General features: G+C 36.6%; 3 protein-coding genes across 5 annotated transcripts in view; 2 read left to right on the forward strand and 1 right to left on the reverse strand.

Moving 5' to 3' along the window:
• The window catches only part of LOC136241601 (uncharacterized), a 48990-nt gene extending 34189 nt beyond the window's left edge, over positions 1-14801 (forward strand). Inside the window, exons 8-11 of the mRNA XM_066032841.1 lie at positions 3995-4246; positions 4589-4891; positions 5523-5567; positions 12950-14801. Coding sequence (XP_065888913.1) covers positions 3995-4246; positions 4589-4891; positions 5523-5567; positions 12950-14625 — 2276 coding nt within the window. The 3' untranslated portion in view covers positions 14626-14801. The remainder of the gene's footprint in view (positions 1-3994; positions 4247-4588; positions 4892-5522; positions 5568-12949) is intronic.
• LOC136255032 (uncharacterized) overlaps positions 1-15325 on the forward strand; it is a 112602-nt gene that overhangs the window by 49248 nt on the left and 48029 nt on the right. The gene's annotated exons all lie outside the window — the stretch shown is intronic.
• The window catches only part of LOC136255767 (uncharacterized), a 54779-nt gene that overhangs the window by 21885 nt on the left and 17569 nt on the right, over positions 1-15325 (reverse strand). The window contains exon 5 of one of the 2 annotated variants that reach the window (XM_066048659.1): positions 3769-4234. The exons of the other annotated variant lie outside the window; for it this stretch is intronic. The gene's annotated coding sequence lies outside the window, so the exon portion shown is untranslated. Of the gene's footprint in view, positions 1-3768; positions 4235-15325 lie in introns of those variants that run through there. 2 annotated transcript variants of the gene reach the window in all.

The raw sequence follows: 15325 nt of genomic DNA on the forward strand, positions 1-15325 counted from the left end.
TGTCCGAATTATTAATAGCCATATATGAAACATTCCACCTTACACATCATTTTTCTATCCATAATAGTTACAGCAGACTTAGAATAGCTATCTACAGTAATAACTCAAGTGTATTTCAGTAATTATTAGTGTATTATAATAATATGCTGTAACTACTGTATAGCTACTAACTTAGGTAGATAATGCTCAAAGACTTGAAGGAGATACACTGGTATAAGATGTACAAGTTTCAGAATTGCAGATAATCATGCAGTTAAATCCCTGATGCTGGCTGCAGATTGTTAGCTTGAAACGATCTGACTGCTCTATTAGAGTATTTGAGCATTCCATATCGATCTTTTAGAGGCTTTTCAGCTCCTTTCAGCCAGCACTCCTGCCAGCTTTATATCATTTGTAGCAGCTTAACTCTTTCTTCTAGGTAATCAAGAAGACTAATTCCACCGATTATTCCCGTGGTCATCCGATTATTCTAAAATTATGCCTGTAACCATCCTATTATTCCGGAATTATTCTCACAAAATTGGTTACCTATTATTCGCAAGAATATGCCGGCATAATAGGCGCAGGCCTAGGCCTGAGCTGTACCAATAATCTGGAGCTGGACCTACTAGCTGACCAGCTTGAATTAAATTACCTCCATGCAATTCTATGGACAATCATATCTACACGTACATTTTACATATGTTGTTGAGAGTGCATGGTATGAGTAGTTACATATAATTTCTCAGCCTAACTAAAGCACAAAACTACACATACAGTACTTATAATTACCTTACAGCACAGCATAGCATTCACATCATTTGTACAGTAATTATTGTAGGTTGTACGTATCACATGTGCTGACAGTTGCATTGTGGGAATTATCACATGTTTGGCAGGTGCCTTCTTTGATTCTAAACCAGCACACTTAAATCACAATTCCATCTTCCTAAAATAATCATTAGTATTTCTTGGATTGTCACTGTTGGTTTCTTTTTTTACTGGGCAAAGGTCTGGCATTGGTAGGATTGGTGCCTCCTTCTGTGGCAGCTAGGAAGCTGTACATCGATACATCGCATGGTGGCCATCTGTAGAGTAAATATCACTCATCTTCAACTACCCACTTGTCCCACTGAGGTACTGAGCAACCTCTCTCACACCCCACATTGTGCCATTTTTGAATGGTGATTGTCCACCAGTATATTATTTACATGATGATCCATTCACTTCATCTCATACTTGTCTAGACAAACCACCATACTATACTGCATTTTTATAGCTGTGTAGCCTTTTATTGTAGCTGTGTGATAGCTAGCTGCTTAATCATCATAATTGTGACCGTCTCAGCAAAAACACGACTTGTTCGCACAATTAAAAAAATCTTTTTTATTCACTCAGCAATATCAGCAGTGTCCAAGGAATGGACCACCAAAGTTTCAGCCTTCTGTGGTGTGTAGTTTTGGATTTATAGCGATAGACAGTAGGAAGAGCAAGGTAATCGATTTGTACAGCTACTATACTGAAAATAAACTACAGGTGCTTACATTCGCAGCCATAACTTCCGTTTGGATTAGTCTACAACGCTGCAACTTGGCTTAAAACGTTCACCATGGATCAGCACATCAGCCAAGGTATAGTATTAGCCCTGTAGATACTTGTGCAAATGGATATGAAGTTTCGTAGAAGAAACGATGACAATCTTGTTTACCTTTACTGCATCGTAAACAAACGCACGTGACACGCATACCGTTGGAGCTAGGGAAACAAAATAAAGATTTTCGAACTCTTCCTGAACAGGTGAATAAGATGGTATATAGTTTTAATTGATTGGAGTCTTTCTTTTTCGAGTACTGTCCTGATAAAAACTGGCGTAGTTTTTTTTGTAGCATTCGTAATTTTATTAAATTTCAATTTTCTCAATACGCATGCTTGTGCGAACAAGTCGGGTTTTTGCTGAGACGGTCACAATTAATAATAATCATAGGCTATTCTATAAGGGGGTCATGCTGCATGGGCTCCCTGTGAAATTTGAATAATTTTGGGAGAAAGTTGCAAGTCACTGCTAGTTTTACTTGCTTTTAGTATCAATTTTAAGGCATTTTGATTGTAAGAATTCAGCAGCTTCACCCCCTTGAACTTATAATTACTATCTCTATAGCTATAAAGCAAGTTTCATGCGTACTGTGCTCCCTGTATATGTCAGGTGTACAATTACCTACCTATTATTGTATAGAAAGTCTGAAGAACAACAAGGTATAGGCTAGAGCATGTTTATATGGCTAGCTAGCAGTAATACTAATTTGAGCATCTAATTTTCAAAATTTCCTGGGGGAGCATACCCCCAAGATCCCCTAGAATACTCATGCTTTGTACTTTGCAGAGTGTGGGAAATACACTGTGCAGCAACTCCTCTCTCAGGAAACACCGTACTCGCAATTTCAATACTATGCAATGGCCTGACCAACTCGGTTTTCTTTCTGCGACCCTGATGAATGAATGAACTCATTAATAATGAAATTTAGGGAAAAGGGGAACATAAAGGTAGGGGAACATCATAGCAATAGATCAAGGTACTCTATTGGACAAGGTACTCTATTGGAACAATCAATCACTGTGATAGAATGGTCACAATTAAAAACTGTAAGCATACACAGTAGCTACTTAATTAATAGAATATCTACTTCCAAACATTCAGATTTTGAAAAATTGTCTGAGGGTCCACAAGACAACCACTGAATGACATCTGTGTATGCTGTGTGCTTCAATTAAAGTCCACTGTGTATATACTTTTATTGCCAACTCAGTCTTTGGCATGTTCCAACACCATTAAATGAGCTGCAGATACTTATATATATATGAAATAATATTAGGTTTCTGTATAATGCACATGTATCTGTAAAACACTCCTTTCGGCATTCCTTGGCCACACAACACACTACCATGTGTCTTAATTATTTGAAAACTGTATGTTATAGTTATATCCCGTTATGAGGGTGATATCATTGTTATTACACGAGTCCGAGGCGGAGCCGAGGACAAGTGTAATAACAATGATAATATCATCTGAGTATATGGGATATAACTATTTTATATCCCAGTGCGCAGAAGTTTACGGATAGTAAATTAAGTTCCGGTTTAGTTCCTGTCACTGTGCTCAAGATTTTGTCCAAATTGTGTGGAGATTCTACTTCACAGCTACAAGAGAGATGTTACATACTGCCTACAAACTGTAGCAAAGGGCGGTGTTATGAAGCAGCGGTTCCAGGTACAATTCGCCTTCATCAGAAGTTGGTATTGTGGTGTCGTGTATATAGTTTGCAAGAGAAAAATAAAGACCAACAAGTGGCTATATACCATAGTCCAAGGTAGAATGATGCATGAAGCTAGAGGAAATTAGTTCTTCACCATAGTGACCGTTGGGAGTGATTGCTGGAGTGAAAATCATCACAGACTATTCTTGACATTTGTTACACTATCGTATTAGTAACTTTTAGTGTTACTGTATAAAGGATTAACAGTTTTCTTGTAAGATTTAGCTGGTTTAAGTGCTATATTGGTGTTTTGTATCAATATTTCCTTATTTGGCTGTTATGTTCCATTGGTAAACAATGTCATTTGTGGTTATTATGATGTCACAAACGAGACTGAGTGGCTCCATAACAGGGTGATAAGTTGGTTATCACTGGGTGATAACTAATACATCGTACAGTAGCAGCGCCACTCTGTCTAACTGTATGGTAGTTATAACCCATTGCAGCGCTTTGATACTCCCACACACTGGGACTTAAAATAATGGGTATGTAAATTAAGATTCAGGAATTTTTGCTGTTAAATCACATCAAGCAATAGCTTATATCTGCTACAACCTGTACGTACAGCATACATGTGTGATTGTAAGTTGCATATTGTGTTGTTTACCATTACAGTCACACAAGCAGTGTTCATATAAAATGTGTGAACACAATACTCAGCTCTGTAGCTATGTATGTATGTATGTATGTATTTCTTTTTAAAGATTGTTTACAAAATGTGATACAAGTAGAAACTCAAGTCACTTTGAATTCACCAAATCATAATCCTTGTGATGTTTTGAGCTCTAATACAACTACAAACATGATTGCTGCTGCCGCCATTTCTGCTGCTACAACAAGTACCTCTACTATTACCAGTACTACTGTTACTACTAGCAGTTTTGTTCCATCATCCACTACTATGTCATCTTCAACATCTTCAGTTCTGACTACACAGGATGCTCCTACAGAAAATTGTAAGGACATTTATATTGTGCCTTATGTTGTGCCATGTGTTAAAACATGACACAAATAATAAATGATGTCACTTCAATACAAAATAATAATTGTGTGAACTTTTTCTTCTGCAATCACTTTATATACATAGTATGCATAAAAGTACCGTCATCATGTCTACAGTGTACACAACACACACACACACACATGCACACACAGACACACGCTGTCATTAAGTACATATCTGCAACAACAAAATTAATTCTGAATATATTTTCCAGTGACACTACATATTATACATTATTACCTATTCAGTACACTACTATCACATCAGTTGAGAATGGATGTTGTGTTTATTACAGATACTGGTAGAGAATATGATGTGTTGTTGAGCTCATATTTTAAGTTAACACAACTTCTTCCTGTGGATAGCTTACTACACAATTTTGTAACTGCAAGAATAATAGACTTGAATGATACAGAAGAGATCATGAGCCTCACCACTACAAGGAAAAAGGCCATATACTTACTGCATAAAATAGCAGCCCCATTAGAAGCTGGTTACACAGAGAAGTTTTACCAGTTACTTACCATAATGGAGGAATATGGTGGTGATTTAGCTAAACTGGCTGATGAGATCAGAACATCATTGAATGAATTTACAGGTAGAAGTGTTGGAGTGTCATAATATAATTGTAAACTTAACTAAGTGCCAGTCAATGTAAAATAATACTCAGTAAGATCAGTGCACTATTTTTGCTTAAAGATTATGCACCTATAGTTGTGTATAATATACCATATTGAATGTAATACATGTAGGGACCTGCAGAATATGCTTTTATGCTACTAATTTTTTCTAGCAATTCTTTTCTTCACCTATTGTTCCAAACTTAATACAGCAAGTTATATCCGCTTCCTTCCACGATTATAGAGACGAACGCTATCAAGCATAAAGTTTTAGCTTAAAAGATTGAGATGAGATACTTTGTTAGAGTATCTTGATCTTTAATGCTAGCAGTGTTTGAGAGGTGTCTCCAAGAGAATTTATACTATACTGTAAACTCATATTTATGACAATCAATTAAATATTTTTGACAATCATCCTATTATTCTGGAGTTATTCCTGATTTTTACCACCTATTATTTCTGAAATCATTTCGGCATATTCCAACACTGTTCTCATGTACATCCATAAATTAATACTATGTATAGTTACAAAAGTGAATACTGTTCCACTGTATTCTACTGTGAATACTGTTTGTTTACTTTGTTACTCTTGTCACTACTGTTCTATAGGAAACCAAACTGTACCAGTAACTTCTTCATCCGCACACCAAAAGAGTAAGTATCCCATTTTAACTTGAAACACCTTTTTATTCTTTTGGTGCAGAAAAGCATTCTATACATAGGTCACACAATTTTTCCTTTCAGGAAAGTAAGCATGTATGGACAAGTGGTATTGGCAAGATGTAGGCATGTATGGAACTTGGTGAATTAAAAGGGCTGGTTGGTGGTCTACAAAGGAAGCTTTCAGTTTTATTGTGTACATTTTTTTCACTTCATACTCTCACTGGTGGACTTATGCAAAGAACCACCAGATGGAGTTTTACACACCATATTACTAGAGATCAGTTTATTAGTTTCATTATGTCAGTACAATGAGTTTGTGGTATTGGTTAGATTGAATGAAGCTTAAACTTTGCAAATATGTTTCCACAAATTCATTCATATTCTGATTTAAAATGGGTTATGCTTCAGTGTTACAGAAATAAGTGCAAGTGTGCTTCATGGCATGCTAAATAAAATACAGGTGTATACAGGGCCACCCACAGGGGGGGGGGGGGGGGCAACTGAGGCATTTTGCCCTGGGCCCCAGCCTGAAAGGTGCCCCAGGAGGCCCCATGAAGGGCCCCCTGAATACCTGTTTAAAAGATTGATATATTCTAATAGAGCAGTCAGATCTAAATACTCTAATAGAGCAGTCACAGTAGTCTTCAGAGGAGCAGTGTAGCAAGCTTATAGATAAGGAGATATGGTTGGTGCTGGGTAGTTATTGTCATTGCCAGCAGGTTGTGACCTTTTTTTGGGGGGGGAGGGGGGGTTTAAACCTTACAACTTGGGTGAAGGGCCCCACTTTAACTCTTTGCCCTGGGCCCCTTAATTTCTCTGGGCGGCCCTGGATGTATAATGTGTGTGCAATAGTTTTGCTTTTCATTCAGTATGGCAGTACTGTGTAGGTTTTCATCATGATGAAAGTTTGTGACAAAATGTGGCCTAATTTTAGAAAACCGTCGATATCCGCACAATTTTCAAAATGCATTTTATTTGTTCTTTGTTTTCTACAGGAACAGAGGAATGGACTAGCTAAGTTTCAGCTTCATAAGTTAAGCAACGTTGGAAATACAGCACTAGACAACTGGACGAGCAAATAATTTGATATGTACAGAAGCTATAGAGAAAGAATTTACAGGCGCTTACATAAACCATCATAACTCATTGATACAATGATATACAGAATTGAATCTACGATCATTGTGTTCACCATAAATTTGTGCATCTACCATATATAGTTTTTGCCCCAGGCATGCTTCTGTGTTCGAGAAGGAAGGCAAATTCACAGAAAAACGATCATTGGTAAATTCTTTCACCACCGGAACATAAACAAACGTCGGTAACTTTGAAATCCTTTCATGTATAGAGATAAAACAAAGATTTTTGTACTCCCTATGAACAGGTGAACACGATGATGCTCAGGATTTATCAATTGGAAGCTTAGTTTGCCCACCAGCGAGGCGATAAAAAACTTGCATCATTTTTTTTCTGGAGTTTGCGTTTTTACCCATAGTTTTTAATTGCATTTTATTACAAAAGTACTATTGTGTGCATATCGATGGTTTTCCAAAGTTCGGTCACAAATATTATTCAGAAGCCAGCCTCATGATAATTAAGTTTCACGGCATAACTCAATAATGTAACATGTATGCACAGATCAAAGGAATCTTTGGGTACACGTATCTGATATTTTCCTGTGATCAGGGAATTATCTGTATAATGCCCTGTGATTAGGGCATTATTTTTGTAATGCTTTCTAGCTCATGAGGTAGTGGTACCATCCGGTTTGTTTCATTGAAGCTCAAACTGAAATCGATTATGGGAATAAATTAATGCTCAAGTGACGATTATCACGAGTTGGAGTTTGGCCATGAGAGCACTCAGATGGAGGCATTTCAGTATCCTTGCCATTCTGCAAGTTGGGAAACACTACTTGAAAGTGAAAACTAGTCTCATTGCACATATACAAGTGTTTCGGCACGTTTTCAAATATGGACCATACCCACATTACAGATATATTAAAAATTACAAATTTAAAAATGAAGTAAGGGATCCAAGCAATTAAAAGTAGTGAAGCAAGAGATGAATGATGGTAGCTATTACAGCATAGCTCAGTGGGAAATCCCTACATTGGCATGGTTCAATGACAAAGTAGAGATTTCCCACTGGGCTATGCTGTAATAGCTACCGTCGTTCATCTCTTGTTTCACTACTTATTATTGCTTGGATCCCTACTTCATTTTTAAATTTATAATTTTTAATGTACTAGTTTGTTTAGTTTTTTGTTAAGGCATACAGCTAGCTATAAACATGTGACTGTTCTATTAGGGTGACTGCTGTATTAGAGTATCTCAAGTCAGCCAGCAAAGATGTGCGCTTGCCCAAAAGGGGCATGGTCATTGTGGTTTTGATCAATTATTAGAGTATCTCGAGTCAGCCTTCCAACTTGAAGGTGTATGGTCACTGAAATACAGCTAGCACTAAAGAGGTGTGTCTCAATCGATAGATTGATAATTCGTAGTATAAAGAATGGGCATGATCTTGTGACCTATCATGAAAGCTGGTACCTCCATACAGTAGCGCGTAGTCTAAGTGCCTTAAATAATCTTGTGGCATCTATTATGCTGCTTAAAGAAAGTGCTGATACAGAAAATTAATGCCTTGATATGGTTTCGTTGGATGAAGAAGACAAGGCGCCTGATTGAAGATAAAAGAAAAGACAAGGCGCAGAGGGCACACACTCATCGGAACCCCAAAAGGCACATCCCACTGGTGAGTTTGTTGTTGTGGCGTAAAATGGTGGCCGTGCACTGCCTCGTTTGGCCTCTAGGCTTGCGACTGTGGTCAGTCAGGCAGTCAGACAATCAATCTAAAATTCAAGTTTTGGTGATTTAAAAAAAAATTCTATATCCAGCCACCTGCAAGTGTTTTGTTGCATTTAATGCTGTTTTATGCATTATATGGACTAGTACTATTCCATAAAGGTGATTTTTGTCTCGTAAGATATCTCTAGGATTCTGTTTAAAGGCAGAATTGTGGGCAGCGTACAAAAATTTCACCAGGATCCCTACTTAAATGGTACGACCTTACCGTTTGATAACATGAGTTACCATGCTACAAGGAAGCCTACCTTTTTATGCCTTTAGCATATGTTGTAATTAGTCCTTCGACAACTCGATAATAATATAACACTTGTAAATTTCCTGCAATTCGCAAAAACTTTACTTTTCCATGATATCATTAGGACTCATCCGTTTCTTAGAACAAATGTAGCTGCAATGTTACCTGCTGCCTAGCCACAATCGAAATTCAGCTCAACAAGAACAAACAGACTTCATAGAAAAGTAAAATATTTACAAGTGGGGATCACTACAAAAATGTCTTCACAAGGGAGATCATCACCTGAAGTGCAAATTTAATCACTGCTGAGTTACTGTTGATTATGGGCTAATGTAAATTAATTTACACTTCAGGTGACGATCCTCCTTGTTCAAGCACTTTTATTGTGATGTTCCCTACTATAGTCGGTCCACGTTGTTACATTTAGTAGCGCTTTAAATGCCAGAAATGTTTATCAAAAAAGTGCTTTGATATGACAAAGTACAAGCGAGTCATGAAGCTTTAAAAATACCCATACATTTAGTATAGACAATTCAGGAATGCAAATAAGTTTACGTACAACATGAAAACATACTTGTTCTAGTACAAAACCATTACACATCTTCACCTCTTGTCTCAGGTGAACACAAACTGACTATGTGTGACCAGATCCGCAAAACCCTGGAATAGTGGTGCATTTTTCAAATTCTTTATTATTGAATTTCTATAATCCACTTAGCCAAGGCTCTGGCCATCAGCCTTGTATGCCAACAATTGCAACTTTTGGAGTCCAGGGCCAGAGGAAGCAGTCTGGCCAGTCTGGCCATAGCCTGACCACTTTTCAGCATTAATTTTTAAAGATATATATCCAAGTCGCTGATAGGTACTGGTTGATTATGCTGGCATATTTTTGGGAATGATAGATGCTTAAAGCATCATGCAAACATTGTGACATAAATTATATAATGCCAGTAGAATATTTACAGTGCTCAATATAAGGTTTCTTACTTGATCCGTCAAAATTACAGACCAACATGCAACATGGTCAGCCACTAGTACAAGCTTACTTTGATAGGTCATAATTTCAGACCATTTTTAAATTTGGTTGGTCATTGTGGGTCGGAAAATGACAGATGACAGGCTATTATTTTGAGCTCTGTATTTACCTGTCAAATCTTTCCCTGTGACAATCAATCATGGAAAAGAGCAAAACACTCTAATAGAACAGTCACCCTAACAGAGCACTCAGGTACTTATTCACTGATTTATAGCCAAACTTTATATGATATAAGCATGGAAGCATACATAATTGGATGAATATTTGAGCACTGCAGCATAGCATGATAGGGTAAAGATTAAGCATATAGCTTAGCACCAAGCTAGCCATTCACTGAGTTGTGACTTCATCACTTATATAGCTATCTGTTTCAAATGTTAGACTCAAGCTGCATGCGTATAGCTTTAAAAAAGGGAACAATACTGTATTTACATGTGTTAAAACTGTATAATGTAAGAAATTAATCTGAACACATGTATGTAGCTACATGCAGTGAGTTTAACACGAGTGTTAGTCAATAATTTGCTAGGGAATTGACAGCTTAAAATAGTCTCAGATTTAATCCCAGAGCATGCAATTTTGAAAATTTTCCTGAGGGAGCATGCCCCCAGACCCCCCCTAGCATTCACACAAGTGCTCAGCATTTCACTGCCTACCCCTTGGCCTGACCACTTTTGAATTGCTACCTCTGGACCCGGAGTTAGAGGCCTACAAAGTAGCAAACAAACGGAATGATTAATTTGTACAACAAGTATTGAGAATATCTACAGGTGCTTACAACAGCGACTGACTTACAAACACAATGAAGTGCAGAGTTGCAACTTGCACCATTGTGTTTGCCATGAATAGGAGAGTCCATAAGGTTTTCTTTCTGTCACCTTTCTGCACTGCATACAGAGATGAAATCAGTGAAGAAAGATTGATTGTGTGAAATTACTTTGACGTGATGTAAACAAGCACCCATAACTCACGTATGCTTAAGTCTACTATTCCCATGTTATAACTACTACATATGTGACTGGATCTGCAAAAACCTAGCATAATGGTGTAAACCTAAATTTTCAGTATAAGCCAATGATTACAATGGGTAAAATATTTGCATACTTAAAAAAAAATGCGTAAATTTTTTAAAATGCTTTGTTCCTTGTGAAGAAAGGGTCTAATGATAAAAACCTGGATTCATCTTACTCAAGTATAGTTCAAAAATCTTTGTGTTGTTGCATGAGTGATTTGCCTGAAATATATGTACGAACATGGGCACTGGCGATTTGCCTGAAATGTACGCATGAGCACAAGAGCGCGCTGCTCCCTTGTGCTCATGCGTATGTTTTAGGAAAATCACAAGTACCCATGTTACAACCAATATATTCCACTTGGGTGACTCACCTGCAAGTGTGGGAAACTACAGGAATGCTTCACAAGTGTATGGGACCATGTGAATTTCGATCGTGGATAATGTAGTAAGAGCAACGACAAGGTGCTGCTGAGAGGCTGAACGTAATTGTAGTGACACGAGCATGCAGACTGCTTCAATTGTGGGTATGCAATTAAACCCAGGAAGCCCAAATGAGCTGAACAGCTCATAATGTAGTGATGTGAGAAATTATCGACACGGCATTATTTTTTTCAATACCAATATCTTTTCGAATCTCAATATTTTTATAACTGATATCAATATTTATCGCATAGTCAATATTTTGCTACAATTTTCAACATAATATTCAGTAGTATTTTGGTAATTTACAACATTTGGTGTGTGATTGTGCAATCGTGGTAGAAATAAAGCTCAGTTCTGTACAGTTTAGCCATTTTAAAAAGCATCTACCAGTTTCCAAGGATTGTTATTACCTTCATCACAAATTCTATGTAGGATAGCTGTTAATTATAAACATTTGCCTGACGCAATTAATCAAAAGAAAAAAAAATACACCAAAAAGTATCGAAATTTCAATATTTTACCAATTATCATATTGATATCGTACCGAAACCAAAGTCTTAATATCACACATCACTATCATAATGAAGTTTACGTAAACTATAAAGTACTTACTATATACTATATAGCCATGAATAAACTAATGCAGTGAATGTTTACAGCACTATAATGTCCTAGTCAATTGAGGTGCATGCTCAGTCACTACGTGTGTGTGGCATCGCACCAAAATATAAAGATGATTCAAGTGCACTAAAGTATTTACTTTACTAGCCATGAATAAACTAAAGTAGTGAATATGTTAGCTAACACTAATGGCCAATCAATTAAGCACTATACCAAGTGTCTGGACATCGCCACATGACCAGAATGCAATCAAAAACAGCAATATTAACTAACCTGTGACCTACTTCATTCAGTAAAACAACAAACTATCTTCTTTTCCAAGTCCATGATCTATACTTTGGCTCACTTTACAAAACTAAAACCCACTATCAATCCTATGAAGTGTCACTATATTAAAGCAGAGGAGATCACACAGTTTCATCAAAGAAATCGGATGATTTCTGAGAATGCTTGGAATGCATTAATGAGAATAGGAGGTACAAGTTATACTACTACCATTTCTCGTTAATGCATTCCTGAACACTGATAACAGTGCTATTATACCACTTATACATCTTCTCTTCCCTTAGAATTGAGGTGTGAAGGTGGTATATAATTTGAATATCAACTTAATTTTTCCTTACACTAGTTTAGATTATATACCGTATTTGACCGGTTAATAGCCGCGGCTACTATAACTTTGATCAAGCAAATCCTGCGGCTACTATGCAAAGGCAGTTACTATGAGCTTGTGTGGCAGCAGCCTGCAGCATTTATACGGATTCACAAGTGACTGACCTTGTTTAATCTTCTGTCAGTACTGTAATTCATTTTAACTTCTCTCAAAAATGTTATTTCCTGGCCTAAAACAACTCCTTTGCCTGGTTTCTTCTTCAAACGTGTCTAGTCAACACTTGCAATAGTATGTTCAGATACAAGCCGCGGCTCTTATCTGAGGGCGGCCCTTATGATAATAATTCTAGCTGTGGAGTGGCTACTATCTGGGGGTGGGTATTATATGAGCCGCGGCTATTAACTGGTCAAATACGGTATTCTACCTTGTGCATAGCAATGAACATGTAGTAACTACACAGCATTACACACCTATGCAGTAGCAAATTAAAGTATTATTGGTAACTACTGATAGCGTAGCAGTTTGTTACATTCAGTAAGCCACATGTATTTATTGTTATACAGGACTACAATATCAAGCTCCTCCTTCACTTCCTGCTTCCTACATTACTCGTACTAAACTACAAAATGAAATAATTACTGCAATTCTGACCAGTGATGTAACTCCAACCATAGGAACTACAGTCACCATTAGAGGTATTGGTGGAACTGGTAAATCTACACTAGCTAAAGCTGTTTGTCATGATCCTATGATGAAGAAAAATTTTCCAGATGGTTTCTTGTGGATATCACTTACTCCACCAGTGGGCAGTCCAGCATCTATGTTGAAGAATTTATACACAACTCTGACTAATGAACAAATTGATGGTGATGCTTCGTTTATATTAAACAAATTAAAATCACTTCCTGTACTTCATCCTTCTAAACATCTAATTATACTAGATGATGTATGGGGAGTTGATGATGTTATGATGTTTGCTGATCTGTTCAGCAATTACAAGGTTATATTGACCACACGTAAAATGGACATCAATACTAGAATTCCTCCTAAGCATTGCTTTGATATACAGAAAATGGATATCAATGAAGCCATACAATTATTATTATTGAATGTTACAGAAATAGAAAAACTCTCTCCCAGTAATTACAATGCAGTTAGTGAGTTGGCAAATAATCTTTATTGCTGGCCACTTCTTTTAAATCTTGTACATGGTCAACTTTATGTTCACTGTGTTGAATGGGGGGAGTCCCCTACAAATGCTATATCGACAGTGCAACAGAAATTGTTTGATAAAGGTATGACTGCTTTTGATTCAGAAAAAGACAACAGAGAAGAAGCCGTTAAAGCAAGTATTACATTAAGTCTTGACTTGTTGCAAGAGGATGAAGAAACTTTACTGTATCATGCTATTTCAAGTTTGGGAATTGGCACAAGTGTTTGCAAACAGATGCTGTTAAATAAGTCGCACATGAACACTGAACAGTTTAACAAATGCACTATTGCTCTTTGGTCCCATGGCTTAGTTACTTTTAGTAGAGTAAATGTACTAAATTTAGGTTCTTGTGTGGAAGTACATGAAGTCATTGCTCAATACATCCTAGATGAAATGCCGTATAATTTTTGTAAGATAATCAATATTCATGATATGCAGAATCAAACCAAATTATTTCACATTAATATTGATGATATCAAGACTAGCCAGGATTATATTTCCTTTGTGGATGACCATTTTATACCACACATTATCAATGAGTTAGCAGTAATTACCAGAGCTAGTCAAATGGGTTTTATGCAGAAGTTAAATATGTTAATTGAAACTCATCCTAAGCTACTGGAAACTAATACAATGATGAAGTTCTTTAATGAACCACAACCACTGCCAATTAAGAAAGTATACAAAAACATCAAAGACAACTGTAAAATAATACAAACATTACTAGCCAATGATAGACATGATGAAGCCATAACATGGTTTAGTAATCATTATGATACTCATCCTGTTGTTACTACATTTACTAAGATTATTGATTTCTATAATAGTCTACAGAAGGAATGTAGTAATGATCCTGAACTGGTGGTAGAAATTAATAAACAAAATAATAACTCTGAATATGATATTAATAAATTTAAAGTACTTGTTAACTCCTTAATTATGCAACGAGCACAAGTTGTGTCAATGATCAGTTCAGGTGTTCCTGATGATGATATTGTCAAATATATAATGAAACCATGGCCATGACGATGATGAATGACAATTAAGTCACAATTTTCATTGTTTCAACACTAACCTTTAATATTTATTATATTGAAAATTGTGTACCTATTATGCTACATGATGGGTAGCTAGAAGAAAGCCATTATAAGCATCATAGCATATTTGTCCAAACTGATAAGTTATGTCAATATGAAATTTAATAGTAATTAATATTATTCAGAAGCCTGGCCTATATCAAGTCTGGTCCTCCAGACTTGATGTGACATCTGTTATAGTTTGATGGATTTTTAATTGTATAAGCTTTACCGACTGTGGCTTGCTGCTGGTTGGACATTTGACTGTACAAGCCCCCAAATAGTCAGTCATTGCTTGGAAAATGGCCAACTGTTATTTCTGGTACTGCTAGTGTGTCAGGATAAGGGGTAGTGAGTTGCAGAGGATTCATTCACAATGTGTTTTGGAACTTATTTCACATGTATTTCATGAAATAATCACCTCAGAGTAATGCCCGCCTGCCTACAAATTTACTACAGTATTTACACAGCTTTCATTCCCTCACACTGGCTGATTTTAAAATAAATCCTTTGCTCATGTGCAGTACAAATATGCATGCAGACACATGATTTTCACAAACCAATTTCAGCAATGGGACATGCGACTGCAATCTATACAGTGCAACAGTCTAAAGAGTCAAATTTGGAATTAAATTACACATAACAATGTC

This window comes from Dysidea avara, chromosome 1 (genome assembly GCF_963678975.1).
Source record: "Dysidea avara chromosome 1, odDysAvar1.4, whole genome shotgun sequence".
Taxonomy (NCBI): Eukaryota; Metazoa; Porifera; class Demospongiae; order Dictyoceratida; family Dysideidae; genus Dysidea; species Dysidea avara.